General features: G+C 48.8%; 1 protein-coding gene across 1 annotated transcript; it reads right to left on the minus strand.

Moving 5' to 3' along the window:
* Positions 1-1683: 1683 nt before the first annotated feature.
* AMFR (autocrine motility factor receptor) lies at positions 1684-22135 on the minus strand. The gene is made up of 14 exons (XM_042834782.1): positions 21944-22135; positions 21579-21671; positions 20285-20449; positions 18538-18690; positions 15473-15513; positions 14627-14759; positions 13969-14102; positions 12205-12315; positions 10149-10339; positions 9555-9658; positions 7766-7900; positions 6643-6726; positions 4535-4719; positions 1684-3237 (listed from the first exon to the last, which is right to left on the minus strand). Exons 1-14 carry the CDS (start codon positions 22133-22135, stop codon positions 3090-3092), a joined length of 1869 nt encoding a protein of 622 aa, XP_042690716.1. The 3' UTR covers positions 1684-3089.
* Positions 22136-22475: the final 340 nt, after the last annotated feature.

The following is a 22475-nucleotide window of genomic DNA, read 5'->3' on the forward strand; positions in this document are numbered from 1 at the left end:
CCCAGGTCCTTCTCTGCAGGGCTGCTCTCAAGCACTGCTCCTTCCAGTCTGTATGGACGCCTGGGATTCCTCCTGCCCAAGTGCCAAACCTTGCACTTTGCCATGTTGAACGTCATTAGGTTCACTCAGGCCCACCTTTCCAGCCTGTCAGGTCCCAACATTCCCTTTTATTTTCGCTTCATTTTCCACAGGCTGCTCCAAGTTGCAGCTCCTTCCAATCATGAAAACCCACCACTGGCAGCCATCAGCCCACTTAGTTAATCTGCCCCATGGATACCACCAAGGAGCAGCTCCAGCCATAGGCTCAGGTCCCACAGCAGCACAGCTGTACCCAACACAATCCAGTTTTTCTTGCATCCCCACCTGCAGAAACCCAATCTCTGCTCCCTCTCAGCCCTGCAGTGTGCACATTTGGGGTGCTAACACACACCAGTTCCCCCCAGTACTGAGGATACTGGCCTTGCTGGGTGACTGCTGGGCCCTATTTATTGGTGGGGCTGAGGGAGTGGGGCCACAGAGCCCCCAGGGCTCATCAGACCTTGGGAACTTCCCTAGGACCTTCCATCCTGCCGGCTGCCAGTGGCTCCTTCACCCCCACTGCAGTGGGGCCAGGAGCTGCTCCAGGATATCCTGCAGCCAGGATCCAGGAATCATGAGCAGCGCTGGGACTTGACCTTGGATCTGGGCTTCCTCCCCAGGCCCCACCCTGCTCCAACAACTGGCCCATCCATCCCATCCCATCCCATCCCATCCCTTCCACACCCCATTTCCATCCCATCTCAATTTCATCCCCATTCCAGGAGGAAGGCTAACTTTTTACTCCGTCTACTTGAGATTGAACAAGGGGGAATGGCTTTAAACTAACAGAGAGAAGATGTAGGTGAGACATGAGGAGGAAATCCTTCCCTCAGAGGGTGGTGAGGCTCCAGTGCTGCTTCCCACAGAGCAGTGGGTGCCCCGTCCCTGGAGATGCTCAGAGCCAGGCTGGATGTGGAGCTGGGGCAGCAGCCAGCCCATGGCAGGGTGGGCTTTAAGGTCTAACCCAAGCCTTTCTGTGATTACGATTCCGTAATTTCCATCTCATCCCCATCCCGTTAGAGGAGCTCTCTGGCTCAGCTGTATCTCCTTTACCTCCTTTATTCGCTCCTGCTGGGATTCAGCCCACGTCAGCTCTCGGGCCGGGCAATGAGGGAGCGCTCAGCCGCGAGCACGGCCGCCCCCTAGCGGCTGCTCAGGGCCCTGCAGGGTCTGTTGTGACAGGACGGGAATGGTTCAAACTGAAAGAGGGGAGATTCGGATCGGAGCTAAGGAAGAAGTTCGCGCTCAGGGCGGTGAGGCACAGGCTGCACACAGAGCTGGTGCTGCCCCATCCCTGCACACAGCCAAGGTCAGGGAACAGGGCTGTGAGCACTGATGGAGCTGTGGGTGTCCCTGCTCAGTGCAGGGACTGCGAGCAGACGGCCTTTAAGCTGTTTTCCAACTCAAACCATTCTATGATTCTGATTTTGCACTCTCGCAGCCAAACTCTGCATTCTCCACACACCCAACAGCTCCCATTCCTACCCACCAGGCTCTCAGACAGCCCCAAACCCACTTTATTTTCAGTCCCCCCCCCAGGCATTACTTTATCATCTCCACATTCACACCGTGCTTGGATTCCCATCACAGAGGAGCACACAGGAATTTGCAAACACTTTCCAACACTGATCAAGATTTTATTTCTTTCTTTTTTTTTTTTTTTTTTTAAACAATAAAACCAAACAGCTGTGCTCTGAGCAAAACCAATCATCTAAAACAAAAAATTCCTGGCAGTTTACTAACAGCATCGCAAGGTAAGGCTTCCCAAAGTTTCACTGCAATAAATTACTTTCACCTAAACATCAACGCAACGCCTTTCATTAAATTCACCTTTAAACATCCCTAAAAACCAACAGTAAAAAAAGGTACCAACGATTCTAGATAATACTGGGCTCCTTCTAAAGGGCAGTGGTACAAGAAGTCACTCATCAGGAATTTAACAGTTAAGTTGCAGCTGTGTAAAATCCCACTATGCAAGCTAGCATTGCTGGTTCTGGGTGTGCATGGGGTCAGAAATTCTATAGAAAAATCCCAGGTGAGCAGATGGGGCTGCAAGGTGCCTAAGGGCCGTCTGCCCCCGTGCTTCTGTCTCATGGTGGAGCTGTGGGGTTAAAAACGAAATTAAAAGCGTGATACCAGAGCTATCTCCAGCCTCCAGCCTTGAAGTCCGTGTTGCTCTGCAGTCCAAAACAGGTGGGCTCCTCAATGGGATTCCATCAGCTTTTGGTAACACTCAATTCTGGGGGCTGCAGCCTTCCCTGTGCTCTTCCCCACTCCACTCCACTTCTCACTTCTTGCTGGCTCTAAAAGGAAAACAGCACAGCTCTGGGGAGCAAGCAGAACTACAGGCCTGCCAGTGCCAAGAGCCCAGCGATGGTGAACAAAGTGCTGTGTGCTGGAATCACTGCACAATTAACAGTGCCATTTTTTCCCATGTTATGTTGCCAGACGGCTTCCATCTGCCTGCAAACGGACTTTCCAGCAGTACCACAGCAGCACTGCAGCCAGCTGACACAGCTCCTGCCTTTGCTCTGGAGGTGAGCTGAGAGCGGCTGCTCACCTAACGCAGGGTTTGTTGCCAATCCCTGCGCTTCCTTCCCTCTTGCAGCCACTCTCCCTGGCCTCAGGATGACCATGGCAGCACCCTCCGACCTGCACCCAGGGCTGCTCAACTCAAACTCATCTCCCTCAGCTTCTGCTGCGCAGTCAGGCTAACGCCTCTCGTGCAAGCCACAGAAATCACATCAGTGGTTTACAAATTGCCTTCGTCTGTGGAGGGGATCAACGTCACATAGAAAATATTTCAAAAAAGGTTAATTTGTCAGCTGTCCAAACATGATTAGACCACATGCTTTATACAGCAGAGTGGCAGCCAGCTCACTCGGCAGCACAGCTGGCTGAACTCTGAAGTGACACTTTCCTGCTGGTATAGAAAGCGCAGGGTTTTTTTTGTATTTCATTTCTTTTATTCAACATTGCTCACGAGGAGGAGGAAGGAGAAGCAGTGAGCGCTATGAGTTCTGTTGCATCTGCAGTCTCCGCTCGGCGGCGGCTGCCAGCGTCCTGCGGCGCAGTGTGACCGGGTCAGCAGAGGCTCCCTCACTCACTGAGGGCTTCTCCGTGCTCAGCTCTTCATCTGAGGTTTTGTTCAAGTAACGCCTGCAAGAGGAGAAAAGACGATGAGTGAGAGCAGACCAACCTCAGTTTGCTTCCAGAAAACAGTCTGTGCTTTCAGGAAACAAAGGTGGGAGCTGAAGCACACCGAAAGGTGGAAAATACTTTGCATGGCACACTGATGATGTACTCGGACACTGAGGCCTGTGCTGAGTTACTGACTGGGTCCCACCGCTGCACCACAGTGCGTCAGTGCAGGCAGCACCTGCAGCTCCCTCACTGAGGACAGGGAAGGCACTGGCAGGTGGGCACTGGGGCTGCAAAGTGCCGCATCGTGCAACAGTGCAAGGAAGCAGCTCCCAGAGGTAACAGCCTGTTACATTTCTGTGCTCAGAGACAAAACAGCAGTTGGCAATTCCACAGCTCTTCAATGCAGGAAAGGAACGAGAAAACCAGAAAGTCAGAAATGCTTCTGTCTCATTTTTCAAACAAAGCAAATGATTCCAGGAGCTTATTTACAAACACCCAGAAGGCACCATATCTCCCAGTGGTTCATATGAAGGCACTTCAGTGTATTTTTGTTGGCCCCTTCAGCAGTCTCCCTGAGACAAAAATGGGTAACGCTGGTTACAAACGCTAATTGAACTTGATGATCTTTAAGGTCTTTTCCAACCTGAGCAATTCTATAATTCTATCTAAATCTCCAAAGTGCTTTTCCTGTTTTTTTTTTTTTAAACCATCAACTAGATTCTAGTGAAGTTCTCCAACGTGACTGTAACTCATGTAAAGTAAGATTCTACGTGCAATTCTGTTTAAGCTGGAAGAAACAGCTGGCCACGCTCACTTTGGCAGCGCTGCCTTGTTAATCAGAAGCTCTTCTGGTCTGTCAGCCCCACACAGCTCAATACTTGCTCTTGCTCTGTATCTGGAAAGCAGTGCCTGATAGTGAACTCAGCGGCAGTAGCACACAGCACAGGCTGACACTCAGGCAGGGAGATTAGCTAGAAGTGTACTAGGAAACTGAGCACAACCAGCATTTCCTCACTTACTAGAAGCTCAAAATAAAGCTCACTGAAACTGGAGAAATCACCCTACAATTGAAGAGCTTTGGATCATCCAATCATCCACATGGGAAGCACGCTGCAACACAAGATGCTGTTTCAGAACTGGGTTCATCAGAGGCATTGGCCTTAAGGAGCACCTGAGTGTGCTGCAGCAATGTATTCATCCTTCTTAACACTCTTTGCACCACCCCAGTCTTTCAGTGGTCATAATCCATGTGACAGCCATTCTGGGAGATTAAAACCAAGTGGCCAGGCTGAAGCTTTAGGAAGGAACATACTTTCGAGCTTGCTGCAACAAGTCCTCCTTCCGCTGCACCAACATGCGCTGCCTCTCATCAGCTGACTTGGAAAAGCGACTTCCCCTGGCTTCAAAATCTTCTGCTTCACTGGGTTCTGCCTCCACTTCGCTCAGTTCTCCCATTTCTTCCAGTCTTGAGTTGAGTTCAAGTGGCACTCTTTTGGTCTAAGAGAAAAAGAGGGAGGAAATTAGGAAAAGAGGGTTTTATTTCAATTAAAATAAAAGTCTCAAGTCTGTGCAAAACTTGCCAACAGGGCTTCTTTGCATCAAACTAACAAGCTGCAAAGAGCTGCCACTTTCTGAGGCACTGAAAAAAGCTGGGCTTTTTTACCTGCTGCACCCCATCTCCCGGCCTGCTTTGAAAACCCCAGCTGAAATACAGAACAAAGCTCATCCAAACCGCATTCAAAGAGCCTGCATTCTGTAACACTGCGCCTCGCACACCGCGCGTGGAAGGGATCTCAGAGACATAGATGTTAATTACTCATAATTAATGCTCTCTGAAAACAGGGCTCTTGACATAGCTAGATTCTGGAGAGCTGACTTGATCAGCAATGTAACAGTAAAGAAGGAATGGCAAATGTATTCACGAAGAGGATGTGCAGCACACCATGCACCGTGCATTGGTACTGCCAACAGCACATCCCCAAACTGCCCTCATCTTGTGCCAGCACAGAACCCCCAAAGCCACCAGCAGAATCTGGGGGAAAGGTATCACTATCTCCATCTTAAGTCCTTTGAATTCTGGAAGGAATTAAGGCACAGCACGACACAGAGGAAAGCCCAGCTCAGTCATGACAAAAGGTGCTTCTCTTTGCGCATGCGAGCTCCCCTGACGTGTCCAAATGCCACCAAGGAGAACTCGGATGCATTTGCCACGATGTTGGACACCTACCAAAGACCCTAAGTGGGCATGAAAGATTGAGTGCTTGTAAAACCTACTCTAAATCTGAAGCACAAAGCAACAAGACCCGCCTCACTCCCTCTCAGTGGCTGACACAAGGTGTGAAGTTGCATCTATCCATTATTTGGAAACGCAGGTCTCACCCGCAGGCAATGACAAGGGCTTCTGATATCCCTTCCCTTCTGCATTTAGAAAGCTTCTTACAACGTTATGTGCAATTTGCTGCAGTAGCCTGTCTGCTGCTAGACCTTTCCAAACAGACAAGAGTATGACTGACCACAGCAATATGTTCTCCTGGCAAGAAGAAAGAGAACATCTACAATACACCAAGTGCTTGGTTAAACACTGAGAGCAAAACTGAAGAGACAGAAAATAGACAGGAGTTTCTTAGAGAATGCCCCTAAGCTCCCAAGTCTCTCAGCAACAGAAGCACCAACAGAAGGGAGCTAAGCAGGTTTGTCTCCCAGGTTTGTCTCTGTGGCTGTGTAACAGGGGTGTTCAGCTTGTCCCACACCAGCTGAACCGAATACTGAATGCACAGAGCTGCTGGTTTGGCCTGGCATCCACAGAAAACCACTTATCTGCTGCCCTGCCAGAGATCAAGCACAAAGGCCTCCCAACACAGCTCTTCTGTGGCAGGGTCAGCAGCAGCAGAGCAGTGTTTCTGTGCCAAGGACATCTGCACTATGTTTGGACTGTGGTGTATGTAAAATTCCTGCATGCAGGAGAGCAGCAACAGGAGTCCCCACAATGCCACAGAACGGCAGGGGCTGGAAGGGACCTCTAGGGCTCACCGAGTCCTATCCCCTGCTGAAGCAGCTCCCTGCAGCACGCCACACAGGTGGGCATCCAGCGGGGTCCTGAGTATCTCCAAAGTATCTCCACCACGTCCCTGAGCGGGCTGCTCCAAGGCTCTGTCACCCCACAGCAAAGAAGTTCTTCCACATATTTTGAGGAACTTCCTCTGCTCCAGTTTTTGGTCGCTGCCCCTATCACTACACACCACTGAAGAGTCTGGCCTCATCCACGTGCCTCCCATGCTTTACACATTTATAAGCATTGACAAGATCCTCTCTCTGTCTTCTCTAGGCTAAACCAACCCAGGTGTGTCGGCCTTTCCTCACACAGGAGATGCTCCAGGCCTTCACCATCTCTGTGGCCCTCTACTGGATATACCACATTACCTGGGTGACTGTCCCAGCATCCTCCTGCTCAGCGCCGTGCCGCTCCACAGAACTGTTAGCAGCAGGTCTAACAGCCTCTGCACGCTGGAACACAAACATCACGGGTTTAACGCAGCCTGCGAAACAACCAAACCAAAGCAAGCCCTCTGAACTCTGCCCTCTGCAGCATCGTGCATTGTGCTCCATTCAGGAACAGATCTGCTGGCAGTGCACAGAAAGCACTGTGCTGAAAGAGAATTCTCTCTGCTTCCCTGCACGCAGGCTGAAACTGCACTCCAGATAACAGCACTATCCGATGTGCATGCAGCCAGAATTCAGGATCCTTATTAGCAGAACCACTGTCCCCAGACTGCTTTACTGAGATGTGCTATCACTAATTAAGAACAAGGCATGCTTTTGCCATCTACTTTCTTTGTGGAAAATTTTGCTAAATGGTATGATTCAATCATTTGTCAGCAGAGAAATGAACTGGAAATGTTCTAAAGCTTCTGCACACAAGCAACGGAGAAGAGCTGCTTTCACTGAACAAATATTTGTCTCCAGCTAGGACATTTTTAATACACATTTTTGATATGTGACTGAATATACTGCATTTACGGAGCTCCAGACAAAGGAAAAACTAACCCCAAGGTGTTTTTTCACAAGCATTTGGCACTCTGTCATGCATTTGAGACTGCACAGGAAAGCACTCGAGGCATCCTGCAGCCCAATCGCACCAGCAGGGACAGCCTACAGCCTACTGGTGACAGTCTTCAGCTTTCCCACATGAAGGAAGTGTCCTGCATTAAACACAGACAACGCTAAAGCACAGCTGAGAGCCATCCTAACACATCAAGGGGCCCTTCCAAGAGCTATGGCAAGGAACAGATGCCTATACCTCAACCATACACAACAGTGAGATGTTCAGATTAAGTCAGACATTGCAACATGAAGGTACAACTCACTGCCAGACAGCCAAAACTGGTCTGCATCTTCCAACTGCAACATCTTCAGGTAAAATCTGAAGAGTAACACTGCACTGAGCTAAGCTGGGTTCACCGTGCCCATACCTGATGCCAGCCACCCCTACAAGCTCAGTGCGTATGTAAGACAGACATCTTAGGTGCACAGCCTGATGACTTACCTGTGTGGGGAAAGGCACCTGGATGCGCCCTTCCAAGATGTTGTCGGTGGTTATCTCTACAGAACGGGTCAGCTGCAGGTCCTGCAGAACTACGTGGTAGGGAACCTGAGGGAACATCTCCTGAATCTGGTGGGCCTGGGGAAAGCAAGGTTTGCACGGGCAGTATTGGGATATGGAAAACTAGCTGGTAAGTGTCTGACTGGAAACAGGAAAGAAAAGGAACAGCTCCAAGTTTAGGTTATAATAACTCACGTGCAGGAAGAAAAAAAAATGAAGGGAACAAAAACCCATTCTGGCAGTGATTTACAGGGCAATACTTCGACTCCGCTGAAGCCAACAGCAAAACTACAACTGCTATGGAGGCACCACATGGTCCTGAAAATGTACATTCCTACTGCCAGAGGCACGTAGATAAAGGCTTCAGAAGATTCCCAACCCTTACTTTGTGACAGCACCTTTAATAAAGAGCTATATTCAGGCATGACTGAAAGTTAGCTGAACATTAAAAAAGCCACCTAAATAAAATTGTTTTTCTCTGTCCCACATGCATTCCAAGACGGTAAGGACACCTGGAAGAGGTTTTCATCACATACTCTCTCCTGCCACTCTGCTTACAGACCAGCTTTCATACAGTCTGAAAGCTCTAAAAGTTACAGGGGAAAAAAACTGAGCACAACAAATAAAACTGAGTACAAGGAGTTTGAAAAGCAAAGCAAAAAACTGCACCAGCTGACAGCGTGTTGAAACACAACCAACTGCAGCAAACTGCACTCTCTGCTGTACCTATCTGTGAGCAAAGCAACTGATGCAGCATTTCAGCCTCTGGTCTTGTGAAATACTTCCCTAGGGTTTTATTCAGTAACATGAAGAACTTTGCTTCATGTCTATTAAAAATGTGTAACACTTCAGTGGTTTGCTAACTTTGCCTTTCCATTAAAGCAGACATTTCAATATAAGTTGATACTCTGAATAATGCAGCATTAAATCATTACTCATCCTTAATAAAAGCCCATTTATGTCATTCTGTCCCGGAAAAAAACCTAAGCTGACTTTAGGTGCAGGGTCCCTGCATATTTCACTTAAGATCTGCCAACGCCTTCCCACCCCCTGACTCCAAGCCCCCCAAATAATTGTGTCCTTATCCTATCAAGGTTTGAACAATCATGAAGGCTTGGAGAGGTCTCGCACTGGGAAAGCTCTGTCACCCTCACATGATGCCTCACTGAGCACTTACTGACTTACAGCACACAACAGCCTGAACAACTCAAAGGAAATGCCACTTCTCAAACCAAAGAAATTCCATAATGTCACCTCCTTCCCTTCTTGTACTACAGTAGAGAGCTTATTCATGGTCAAACCTGGGGCTTCATCCTCAGCACCAATCACTGTCAGGAATCAGTAAGTCAGTTGTGCTACAGTGAGCCGCTGAACCAACCAACAACTGAATTTTCTGATGACTGCTACAAGCTGTGGGTGAAGCCGAGTACTAAAGGAAAGCTAAAGTCACATCACGCAGGCTAAGAAAAGGTCTACCCATCTACACCTACATCCCACAGAAAGTACATGCAACTTTTCTCCATCACTTGTTTACCCTTTGTGTTCGCACATCCCAAACAACCTACAGCCCTAGCTTCACTGAAATGAAGCTTCTCACTCAGAAGACAACCTCCATGTGGCACCCAAGCACTGCTCTGACTTCCTTCCCCTTCTGTTCTCTACCCACATGCACCCCCTTCCCCCCACAGCACAAACAGGAAGGCTGAGGTCCAAAGCAGCCAAGCAGCCTTACCATAGCGTTGAGCTGGGAGTTGCTGGCTTGTGTGATACCAAGGATATTGGTAGTATGCATCACTTCTACTGAAAAACTGGGCAGCCAGCTGGCAATTCGAGAGCCTAAGGATAAGAAATCACAAGGGAAGTCAGGCATGCGTGCAAGAGATTCTCAGCATACTTCCACATCATTCTCAGATACTTCTACGTGTATTTAATGTGTGTAACCATGTTTCCACAGGGTACAAACAGGGAGTTCTCACTGCAGCCCTCCCTAGGGATGGAGATGGCTGGAGCAAATCAGTGACTGCTCCTAGCAGATGCTGTCAGAGGCTTAACAAGCTGAGGGCTAGAGGAGGATCATGAAAACAAGACTCTCTTTTCCCATTAGATGGAAAATCAAAATAATCCAGAACCAGATTCAGTTCTAGAAAACAAATAACTCCAGAAGTTTACTAAAAACAGGGCTATTTCTAACCAAGCTGAAACTGGACCCAGAGTGGGTCGGGTCCAACTGGCCTGCACCACAGAAACAAAGAATGCTCTCCTGGAGGAGGCTGCTCCCTCTGCTTTTTTGGTCAGCAGCATCAGATGTCAGATCTGCTCAACTCACCATCAAAGTGGAAGAAGTGATTGTGCTGGTTCAAGCGCGGTCTGCCTTCTGCTACTGCCACGGGGACCAGGTTCTCATCCAGATTCTCCCTCTGGTGATCCTCCCTCACATGATGGCTGTCAGTGATATTAAGAGACATTCTGCACGTCGGGCAAGATGTGTCTTGTTCCAGCCAGGACCGCAGGCAAGAGCTAAAAGGAGCACAGCAACATTAAGGTGAGTTTGCAGCAATTTTCCAAGGCATCATTATCACAAGTACCTCAAGTAGCTGCAGCATATTCTGCTCAGAGCATTAACAAGTGCACACAGACTGCTCAGAGATCATTTGCAAGGTATGTCTGATGATGACTGGCTGTGTTCCTTTTCTTTCCAGCTGAAAATACTCAAGTGGTGCAGGTTTTATAAACAAGCTTGCAGATTTAGCCCAAACACAACCAGTGCAAGCATGATGCCTGTCTAGCTCAAAACAAGCAAGTTCAGCCTGGAAAGAGGGAACAAAGTGCCTTTTCTCTCACCGTCTCAAGCTGAAAAAGGGCAAATAGCAACTGGGCAAATATTTAAAAGACAAGGATAAACGTTCATAGCAGTTCTGCCAGAGTGATGTGGATAGGAACCTTCATAGTTCTGAAGTATTTCTGAAAAAAGTCACAAAAACCATCACACTGAGTACAACTCTGGAACTGTATAAATACATTAACACAAACCAGCATCTGTCACTGCAACGATCCCCTAATTCTGAACATTTGCTGTCTTGCAGAAAGAGAGAGGTGTTTGAAATGCAGGTTTGAGAGCTCAGAGCTGAGCTGTGGGTTAACCTATTTCTGACATACAAGCCGAAGTCATCCAGTACAATAACGTTCCCTCCCTAGGAGCACCAGTGAGGTAAAGGGAATCGAGCTTCAGAGAAAAAAATTATAAAAGGGTCATTTCAGATACAGAGAAGATAAATTTCTGATGAGGAGACCCTGCGCTTCTCAAGTGCTCAGGAGGAGATTAAATATTCATTGATTCATCAGCACTGGAAGAGGAGTTTTTGCTACTGTGGCAAATTATCTCATTAGAGTCTTCTTGGAACACAGATAAATATTTATGGCTAGGCTGTCACAAATGACAACAAATTAGCACACGGATTCTAACCTCTGCTCTGACAGTTACCAGAAAAGTAAAAAGCTGTTTGCAGAAAAGAACCTGCTCAGATGACAGCATGGGAGAATTCAAGAGCCCGTGCACATTAACCAAATGACACTTCAGAAATTCCCACCTTCAGCCCCATACCTCCTTTTATCTTAAAGAAAAAATGTACAGATGCAAAGAAAAAATCTACACAAGATCTAAGGAAAGGTGCATCTAAGGAGCACTCTACCTCCACGAGAACCTACTGTGACTCACTGCCAACTGAGTGCAAGAAACAGTGCAGAGAATGACCCTCTTGTGAAGAGCTTCCCAGCCCAACTAGCAGTGCCAGTGACCTCCCCAGCTGGTTGTTTAACCTCTTCCATGCACAGCCCTGAGGGACTCAGAGCCCAGCAAAACCATCTGATTGGACGAGACCTCCACAAATGTCCTGGAACATTCATCACCATGTAAAGATGTGCCATACAAAGAATATTGGCTATTTTTCTCCTTGAAGTTGGTATCTGAAGAGAACACAAGGGTCTAACTCCAATTTTTCTTCATTTCCCAAAAAACCAACATGTGCTCATGGAAGAAACAAAGACTGAGATGGAGGGGAAAAAAAGAAAGCCTGTTTTACCAAGTATTTCCACAGCAAGGCAGGGTACAGAGTCGCAGCTGAGATACCGTAACTCAGTACTACCTGCTCAGCAGCTGACAACACACATACTCTTAGTTCAGAGGAAAGAAGGCAGCAAATGAAGCAACTCCAACATGGAAGCAATGGAAGCGAACGCTACTTTTGCTCTGTAATTAGAAGCAGACCAAGAGGGCCCAGGCAGTAAGCAACCACAGCTCAGCTGACAGCTGGTTACTTGTTGCCCTAAGCGTCACACTTGCCCACATCACCCCCCTCCCCAGGCCCTGCAGCCCAACAAGGTACTTGTGGAAGAGGTGGCCGCACGGGAGCTTCCTCGCAGACTGCATGGAGTCCCAGCAGATGGCACAGTCGTCGTTATTGACTGCCAGCTCCTCAGGTGTCGCAACCGCAAACCTATGAAAGGAAGAGACAGAAGTAATGATTATCCCAACTCAGCACAGCCTTCTGCCTTGAGAATCCTGTGCTGAGGAAACCTTACCCTCCACATTCATTTTTCCCTGGGGGAGCCGTGCCGGGATGTTTGTTATCTTTTCCATAACTAGAACTCACACTGTAAAGGAAAACTCGTACACGTCCCTCCCATGCTTTCTTACAGAGTTTGTTTTGGCACATCTTGCATACACCCTAAGCTCAAATAGCTCTGACTTATTGTTCCAAGGAGTACGATCATTAGGTCGAGAACCTCAAGTTATAACCTGTACAGATTTGCCTTATGTCATTTTTCTAAATGAGCTTTAATAGCTGTACCCATTAAAACGTCTTCCTGGGATCCAAAGTACTTATGGTTTGACAAATTTTGCCCTCAGATTTCACCAACCTCCACTTGTCTTTGAATTATTATATATTTAAACTACAGTGCCATGCAAGTATCTACTGCACAGCACTCAAAGACAAACAGTACAGACAGTACAGAGATGAGTGGCACAACAACAGCTTGCAGTACTGCTACTGTGCAGCGAACCTGAAAACCAACTACACAAACACACGAAGCTAGCTTGTATGCTGGCAGATTCACCAAGAAGCCAGAACACAGTTTTTCCAAAACAATCAGGACGATGACAATGCATTAAGTCACTCAGACAAGATGCCCAAAATATCTGCAACTCAAAACGGCTTTGAGAGCAATGTAAGGGGTTCAGCAGCTGCATTACCAAAAAGAAATAACGCACTGTGGATGAACTTGGCTGTGCAGCTCTAAGCCTGCTATGACAGCACTACCTGACCTTTTGCAAAGAAAACACTGGGAATCTCCAGGGAAGACTGTTCTCTCTACCTAGAGCACAGCAGCAGGCATCAGAGCTGGTCAAATCCACTGGAGTCTAAAATGAAAATGGTACAGCAACGCACAGAAAAACTCCCCGTTGCTCTTCATTTGACTGAGGACACAGCTGAGCTATGACAACACTGGATCAGAGATGGAGCAGCACCTGGCACACTTAGTCTTTAGCAGGCCTCTCCACTTCTCTACATTGTCTTGGTACGGGGGGATGGCCTAAAGTAATCCTGAATGGCCCTCGGCTCTGCTCCAGGTACACAGCTGGCTTGAAGTTTAATGAACTGATTTTTTTTTAATTAATATTTTGATTAAATTTCAGGCAGTAACTGAATGACACGGCCTGAGGAAATTAGAAGCATTAATTTCCATCAGAACCAAAGCCAATACATGAAGCAGGCTGAGCTGAGCAGACCTTATGCCACCCCTACCGCCTAGGGCATCACATGAGGGCAAACAGAAGAAACTCTGGACTGGAGAGTTCACTTGTGACCAGCATTACTTGTACAAAAGCAGGATGTCTGGTAAAAGCCAGCCCTACGTATCTGTTAAACTGAGACACAGTCCCTCATCACAAATACAATGGAAGCAAAGCGTTTGCAAAAACACACCCTCCAGAGCAGGAAGATTTCAGAGCAGGATTTGGCAGACAGTATCTCTCCAGCACACAACATGCCGTCGTGCATCAAAGGAATGTAAGAGAACCCCCATTTCTTGTCTGGGCTCCTCTCCCCACGGCACAACGTGCACCCCAGAGCAAGCAGGCAGCTCACCGGGCCTCCATGTTTCCAACCACACGCAGGTAGTTCTTGTGCCGCCGAATCCTTCGCTGCACCTCATGGAACAGGTAGCGCAGCTGCATGAAGATCACCAGGCTTGCCATCGACAGCCAGATATTGCCAAACAGCTTTGGGGAAAGAAAACAGCAACGGGGATCAGAAGTGGGAAGCAGGAGGCAGCCACAAGCAGCTTCATCCATTCTTAAAAGAGCAAGAACCCAGGAAATCAGTTCTTCTGCTAAGAACACTCAAACTAACCATGCTTGTTCACAGGAACTGCTGCTCTTCACCCTCTCAAACACAACCTGAGCAGCACAGCATTCACAACCAGGAGAAATGGTGTTCGAGCCCTGTTTGTCTGAATGCCCCCTGCTGCCAGTAAAAATAATTCTGTCTGATTGCTCAATAATAAAGCCAATTAAACAGGTAATTACACAGTAGTTAATACTCCACAACGAAGTTATTTATGAAGACTGCAATTACACAGGAGGAAAGAATGCCAGAAGCCCCATGCTACACTTTTCTCTTCTTTTACTGAACTCCTCTACAACAGTTGGCGCATGAAATAAGCAAAACAAAAATACATATTTGAAATACCCAGCGCCCACTGCTTTAAGGCAAGGTACTCAGCATTATCTGCAGCACTCCATACCAGCATATGGATGTGATGCATCAAGTCCAGCGAAAGCAAGGTCAGCTCCATGACAAAATCCGTGTAGTACACATATGTGCCTTTACCTTCCCACGTCCCTTCATGGTTGAGATCCCAGAGATGAATTACATATCTGCAAGAGCACAGACACTAACGTTACCTGTTGCTTGTCATTAGCTAAAATCTCTAAGCTATTTATCTTCTGGATTTGGACTCTTTGCCCTTTCTAGGCCCAGCGCTCTCTTTGTTTTCTCTAATTTTACTGGTTTCAAACAGCAATATCTGACAAAGGCAAAAAGCAGCCAGTGCTCGGCCCACACTGGCACTACAGACCCCAGCAGAAGATACAATGGTGTTCACTAAACTGCGTGCCACTTTTGACATGATAGCACTGCATGCTGCAGACCCACATTGCTCAGCCTCTGAGGTGTGTCTCAGGGGAGGCATTACAACTTAATGACAGACACAGAATGCTGGCGGTGACGTGGACAAAGAGCTCCTGCTCTTTATGTCATACCCTCTATACGCCCCGCAGATGCATGAGCATGCTACTTCTTTAGAGCAAAAGTTAGAGAGATTAGGATCTTAAAAGAAACACCGCACAATGGTATCAAGGAGCATAAATCAATCCCAAAACAGCAGTGCCAATCCATTTTAATCCAGGTCTTAAGCACTGCTCTATTAGCAGCCTCTGAAGTGATCCATGCACTGCAGAACTTCTGTTTCCAAAGCAGGAGGGGCCCGTCTCCAAATACACCTTCGCAATGCAGCAAGGCAACTGCATACGGTTCTTACATCCACACCACGTGCACAAACTTCTTGAGCAACCACCACAGGAGTACTCACCGCAAAATCACATGAGCAGTTCTGACTGTCACCAGCAGAGACTGCAAAAGAGGAAACGATGTTAGCAGTGTTCCAGCCTGGTTAGCTGTACTGAGTGCTGAAGCACACGGTGCGTTCAGAGCAGCCTGAAGTCCTGTGAAACAGCTGTGTGCACAATATACCTGTGACAAGCTCTCTAGGTTAAGTACACAGAACATAAATGGGTACAGAAAATGCAGGAAAACAGCAGTCTGAAGACAAACCACCAGAAAGGTGTGTTTCTGGATGACCTAAGCACTTGGCCACGGAGGAACCATGCCCCATCACTCCATTCAGCTGTGGGGCCCTTTGTTGTGCCACGCCATGGGCACATGAAGGGACAGGATGAACCCCAGCCTGCCCATAGCCCCCCGCAGCTAGCAGATGCCACGAGATGCCACAGCACAGGGGATTCACAAGGAGTGACAACACACCATGCATGCAGAGCTGCCTGCTGGCATGCCTTCAGCGCAGGCACTCAACATGGCAATGGAATTAAAAACCTCACAAACACTAACATGCCACTGTAGCAATAAAAGTGGTTTTGAGTGTTTTTCCGTTTGTGAAAAGCATTCTGCCCAAAGAATAAGGCACACAAATGAAACAGCACAGAAACAGCTCCAAACGCAGCAGCAGCTGACCCTTCACTGTGTGCTGTACTCAGCACAGTCTCCAAACAGAACTCAGCACTCAGGCTGCTCTACGAGGCTGTCAGACCCCCCTGTGCCTTCCCCTGTGCCAAATGTGGGTAAAAGAGACTCCGCTCTGTTCTCAGGGTTTTGGCTACAGAGGAGCCTTGAGCAGGCCACAGAGGAAAAGTAAACACGTCCCACTGCTCACCACACAAGCAGTGAAACAGAACGACCGGCCGAGCTGTGGGTGGATGCAGCACGGAGCGCAGAGTGATGTCAGAACTAGAACACGTGGCAGGAAGTCTCCAGCAAGGAAGATGTTTGTCAGCAGCAAATGCGAAGATTTTTACAGCTTTGAAGAGGTTAAAACCTAAGTCAGCATCTGGAATCTGTCATTCCAATACTTTCCTCCAATCCACCATTCTGCTGCCAAGACATTTTGGTGCTGGCTAGCAAGGCAACAGCACAGAAAGCGCAGCGCTGCACCAGCAGAGACCCAGCCTGGAGGCCTGAGGAGCTGCCAGTGATTGGCACACAGAGGAAACTGCTCCACGCTGCACACTGCTCCCTGGAGGACGCAGCACAGGGAAGGCAACCGCCTGCTCTGCTCCCTCACGCTGACACGCACTGCTGTGAGGCACTGCACAGTGGGCGCTTGCAGTCAGGGGAGAGATGAATTGCTTAGTGCAGATTAATGTAATTAGATACACTCAAACAGAATACATTGGCAGGGTCCCTCCTGAAGCCAGAGAACACATTTCAGCCTTCAAGCTTTAATGCTCTTTTACTGAGAGCTCGGGGACCACGAGGTGTCACTGCCAGCACCTGGAAGAAACCTGAATGTTTTAATCCACTGCCACGAGTGTTGGGTATTGAAGCCAAAGGAACTCCTCAGTCATCCACACAGGGTGTACTGAAAAGGTGCAGGAAGGGACAGGGTTAGACTGTTCTGTGTGGAAAGGATTAAACAGATAAGAATTCTTTTCTTTGGAAGGAGTAGTAGAAGGGTCCATAAAATAAAGGTGATGTGAAGAAGAGTAAACAGGGAATGGTTCTTTGCTACTTTTCATCACCAATGTATCAGGCAATAGCAGTAGGGAATAGGGATGGCATCAGACAGATGAGTCCCAACAACTGGGACTGTACACAACAGAGAGTGAAACATGGAACTCATTGCACTTGGACGCTGCACAGGACAAAGTATAACTAAGGTCAATGAACAACCAAACAACCTCCCAGAGTCCACCCACAGCCACCAAACCCAGCCTGCTCCACAGCCCTCGGTGATCTGAGAAGCAGGAGAGGGCAGGAGACCCTTTCCTATACATCCTCCATAGCATGGAGGGCAGCATGGACCTGTGGCTCGGCTGAGGACCATGCACCTACACTTTCCTCTGTCAACAAGCAGAAGAACAGCTGGAGTGAACACATCAGCACCAAGCGCCACGCAGGCAGCTCTTGGAAACCAAAATTCTCCCTTGATAAAGCTCCCCCATGCTGGGATGGGGCAGATACACCATTGTGCTGAGCCAAGATAAGAGATGCAGTGTTAAAAGAGCCCCCTATTAGAGACAGCAGTAAATCTTCAAGAACTGCAAATCCAGCCCTGCAGCGTGGTCTCCTATTTAAGAGAAAACACACTGATGTGTTCAGTAACTGAGCACCATATCATCCCGCTATCAGCTGACTGTTTTTGCTAATTCCAAGTATGGATTCCAGGGAGTGGAGAAGAAAAACAGATCTTAGCTGTTATATGAACCAAGGATGCACCAGCATGACTTAGTTGCAGTAACACTGGTTACCACCCCTTCACTTGTCACTTCCTTAGGCAGAGTGCAATGACCATAACATCACAAGCACATTGATTTCACCCCACAAACACATGGACGTGTACTTCACAAACTGCCTGATGGTTACAGAGGTGCACAAACAAAAATCGCTCATCTCATCTGAGATGCAACTATTCAAACAAATCCCACGGGCATGCCTTAGGGAAAGGATGTTAGCTGTGATCCTTTTAGGGAAAAATGAAATAGAAAACAGCCTCAAGGGAAAGGGCTGCATGCACACTGTGTGTACATTTTGTCCCTCTCCCTAACTGCCACTTCAACTAAGCCCTCTTGCAATGCTCATGAAACACAACCATTATTTTTTCATGCACTGCATCTGATTTCAGCATCATCTCTCAGATTTATCTTATTTCCTTCTTCAGACAAAGAGTATTTGTGGGCTTAAACTTTGAACAGAGAAAGAATGCACTCCTGGCAACTGTCCTAATACTGGAGAGAGGCTCGTACAGAGCTGCTTCTTTGGGGAAATAAAAGGCAAATCCACCATGAGCCAAGAAATGTCACACAGCCCCAGCTGAGGATTGAAAAGCAGAGCAGAAACAACACCATATGAAAGCAGTCTCACCTCTGCTGCCATGAAAGCCAAGGTGTGCATCCCATGGGTGTAGCCAATAACACCACAGACGACTGCCAGCCCGCAGCAGGACAGCAGCATGGCCACAAGCAGGGTCAGCACTCTGACGTGGCTGCTCATGGGTGTTGTCGGAGAGAAGGACAGCTGCAGCACAAACACAAAAATACATAACAGGTTTGAATTAGCACTTCATCCTCCCTGCCATGTTCACTTCCCCAGACAATTTTTCCTTGCTTTGTTTTCCAAATCAGTTTTACGACCTCAACCAGGCAGCATAGCAATAAGCACTGTGGAATAAAGCTAAGGGGACATACCACCACAAGGCATCACTCATCTCCCTCTCATTTCCATTCACAGGGCTTTTTGAAGTCAGAAGGGATCATTTTGATTATTTGAGGTCACTTGTGTGATAAAACCAAGAGTGCTTTCCCACCCAATAGTTTCTGTATCAAATCCACAGCATCTGCTGAGGATGAACTCAACAACACTGGAAGAATGAGACACCACCCTCCAAAAACTCACCTGCAGCTAGAGACTGCTGGGCAGAGCCTACTGCAAATGGTCTCATTCGATATCATATATAACATATTCATCATCCAAGCTACCTTGACAGTAGGTTACATCTAGATCAAGTCAAAAGTTACTGAAGGGTGGTCCATGACCTTATTTTCAGGGCAGGAAGAACAGGATAAGGAAAAGAGCTGCCCAGAGCTTCACCCCACTCTGACTAAAGCTGACTCCCACGTTTTGTTCTAAAACCAATTCCTTCTCCCTTGTTTACATTCGGTTCAGCTTCTCATCCAGCTGAGCCTACAAGGCAGATCACACCAGTATCACTTGTCCAAACAAAGAACTATGATACATGCTTTGAAGGCAGAAGGGATATAAGAAGGATTTCTCCACACAAGCACTTTGCTCTCTTGCAGTCCACTGAACAAGCCCAGTACTACCCAATGTCTGCCTGCTTCATTCCTGTCTCAGTTTCCCTAGCCCCAGTCCATTTCGTTTCAAATGTGGTGCTTGGTTCCTTGTGAATTGACAGGCCTTACAGGATATCAATAACAAAATAAAGACACTACAAAACTACCAGGAGGAAATCTATGGATTTGGTTTAGCTCAAACACTTTTATTCCAGGACAGAGGAGCTGAGGAAAACACACATGCATTACAGGTGCTTGAAGAACAAGACTGACTGTTCAAATTCCTGTTCCATACTCCTTGCCTAGTTTTCAGTTTCTGGATCTCACAACCAAATTAATTGCTGGTATTAACAGAAATCACATGCAGTTTATGAAGAAAGTTGTGTTGCGTATCATAAAGGCTTTGGGACTCTGTGTAGATGTAAGAGAGCTTGAAACACGAGCACAGAATTGACACAAAGAGGTTTTACGGATCAGCCCCAAAGGGCACCTTTCCAAGGGGAGCTGTGCTCTCCAGATTTCTCCACTAAGAGCTATGAAGACAGGACAGAGAGTTAAGCAACAGTAATTACAGGGCATATGTAAGGAGCAATTCATTGCAGAAAATAAATATCTTCGGCTCTGTTTATCAGATGAGAAAACTGAAGGAGTAAGATTGACATGGCATTCCAAAGCAGTCATTTGAAGCTAATGGAAGGAAGGTGCATGCCTTCACACCTCAGGTGGGGAAAAGTCCTAAGTGTTTTGTTTGCAACCTATCCTAACTCAGTGTCTCTAAATTTGTAATCCCCAAAAGAGAGCCCTTAATCAAAACTTACGTATTCAAAGCGATCCTTGCAGAGCTGGACCATGAGATGAAGAAACACAAGCCCAGAGAACCAGAGGCACCACATGACCACTTCTTCCACTGTCTGAACATTGAGCACACCAAAAATGAAGATGAACTTGTAGAAGATGAAATTCCAGAACTTATCCTTGAGATGCTGAAAATAAAGACACTCGGTTACTGTGGAGAGAGCACTGACAATCCACACGTTTTGTTAAAGTACACAGTGAAACCACCAGAAGGAGAGTTAAGACATGCCCAGCATGCCTTCCCAGTGCTGACAGCTGACAGTGCTGACTTAGCCTTTCCCTAAGCATACTCCCACTATCCAAAAACGAATGAATCCAGTCACTGCCTTTCACTTCTGCTTTTAAGAGAGAAGAGAACCTGGGAATTATCACTGGTTAAAATTCCATACCCTCACTGTCAACATGTATGATCAAAAAAAAGCCTGAGCGAGTGGCCTGTTCGTTATATACTTCACTCAGAGGCTCTAAGGGAGTGAATCACAGATACAACAGGTTTTGAGGGACCTGTGGCTACTCACAAAGCCTCACGTGCCACAGCTCCGGGTGCCAGAAATGATCACAGTCTGACTTTTCCTAGAGAACTATGCTTACATGCTTATTTTTAAAACATCTACTTTCCAACCACTGCTGCTGCTTTTATCTTTTGCAGGATCCTGCTGTTACAAAGTCTGGGCTGTAATGGTCCTCCAGCTGCATTCTGACAAACTTTCTCCCCCAGGATAAGTGCAGTAATGAGCAGTGTGAGCCTTCAGACCTGGCCACATGCATGCCTGACCACTCTTAAGCCATCCCCTCCATGTCTGAGGCTGGAGAGCACCAGTACTTGTGCAGCAGTCAGGGCACAGAGCAAGGCATGAGAGTCAGCAGCAGCGGCACTTCCCTAACTGTGAAATGTAGTGGAGAAATGCTGCCACACACAAGCGGAACAGAGAAGAAACACAGATGTTACAAACACCCTGAACTGAGGCAGGCTTGTAAGCAATCTGGCAGCGTGAACGAAGGGTTTTCAAGTTGACCACGGGCTCATAAAATACCATTCAACAATGAAAAGTTCCCTCCAGAAACAAACTGGAAGCCAGTAACTGCAGATACAGCGGCTAAAGGTGAAGGGTTTCCCGGGGATTGTTTTCCACACGGTGCTACCAGACAGCTCAGCGCACGGAACGCAAAGAAGCAGGGCTGACATCTGCTTTAAAGCTGATTTACGCCGCGCGCTCGGCAGAGCACGGTGAGCCGCAGCGGGCCGCGCCGCCTTACCTGCCTCTCGCTGACGCGCAGCGGGCCGAACACCACGCGCTGGATCAGCTTCGCGACCAGCATCAGGACACAGCAGGCCGTGTTCACCAGCACCTGCACAGAAACCAAGCGGTCAGCCACGGATCTCCCGCCCCGCTCCGGGAGGGAGGGAAGGCAGCGATCCGGGCGGAGGTCCGGGCAGAGCCCGCCCTCGTGCGCCGCGCGGCTCCGCCGTAACGTCAGCCTGCCCTCGGGCCGACGGCTCGCCTCGCTTCTTTCTAGAAACCCGGCGCGGCGGAACGCCCGGCGAACGAAGCCGCCGGCCCGGAGCGGCGCGACGACAGCGGCCACAGCCCGCAGCGGGCCCTGCCCGCGGCCCGGCTCACCCAGACGCAGAGGCCGTCGGACAGCAGGTAGTAGGCGACGTCCAGGGCCCGCGGCCCGCCCGCACGCTGCTCGCCGGCCGCGACGAGGGCGCGCCGGGCGCCGAGGACGGCGGCCAGCAGGGCCAGGCCGCTGAGCGCCGCGTACGTGCGCAGGCTGGGCCAGGGGAAGCGCTCCAGGAACAGCAACGGCATCGCGGAGCCCCGCGGCCCCCGCCGCCTCTCGGCCCCGCTTCCTGCGGCCTCGCGTCCGCCCGCCGGCACCGCCCCGCCGCCCCGCCCCTCCGCACCGCCCCTCCGCACCGCCCCGCGTGGGGCCGGGCCGCGCTGAGTCACCGGGCGGGACTCCGGCAGCGCGGCACGAGGTGGCTCGGAACGGAGCGCGGCACTGCGGCACCGCGCGGGTTGTGCGGCTCCGCTCCCGGGCAACGGCGAGAGAACGGCGCGCTGCTCTCGGCGCCAGCCTGGCCGTCACGGACCGCGCCTCCTCCGAGAGCGAGCTGCCGGCACCCCCTGCCACATGCAGGGCCGTCAA

This window comes from Centrocercus urophasianus, unplaced genomic scaffold (genome assembly GCF_019232065.1).
Source record: "Centrocercus urophasianus isolate 14NV4802_14NV808 unplaced genomic scaffold, USGS_Curo_1.0 seq_49, whole genome shotgun sequence".
In the NCBI taxonomy this organism is placed as follows: Eukaryota; Metazoa; Chordata; class Aves; order Galliformes; family Phasianidae; genus Centrocercus; species Centrocercus urophasianus.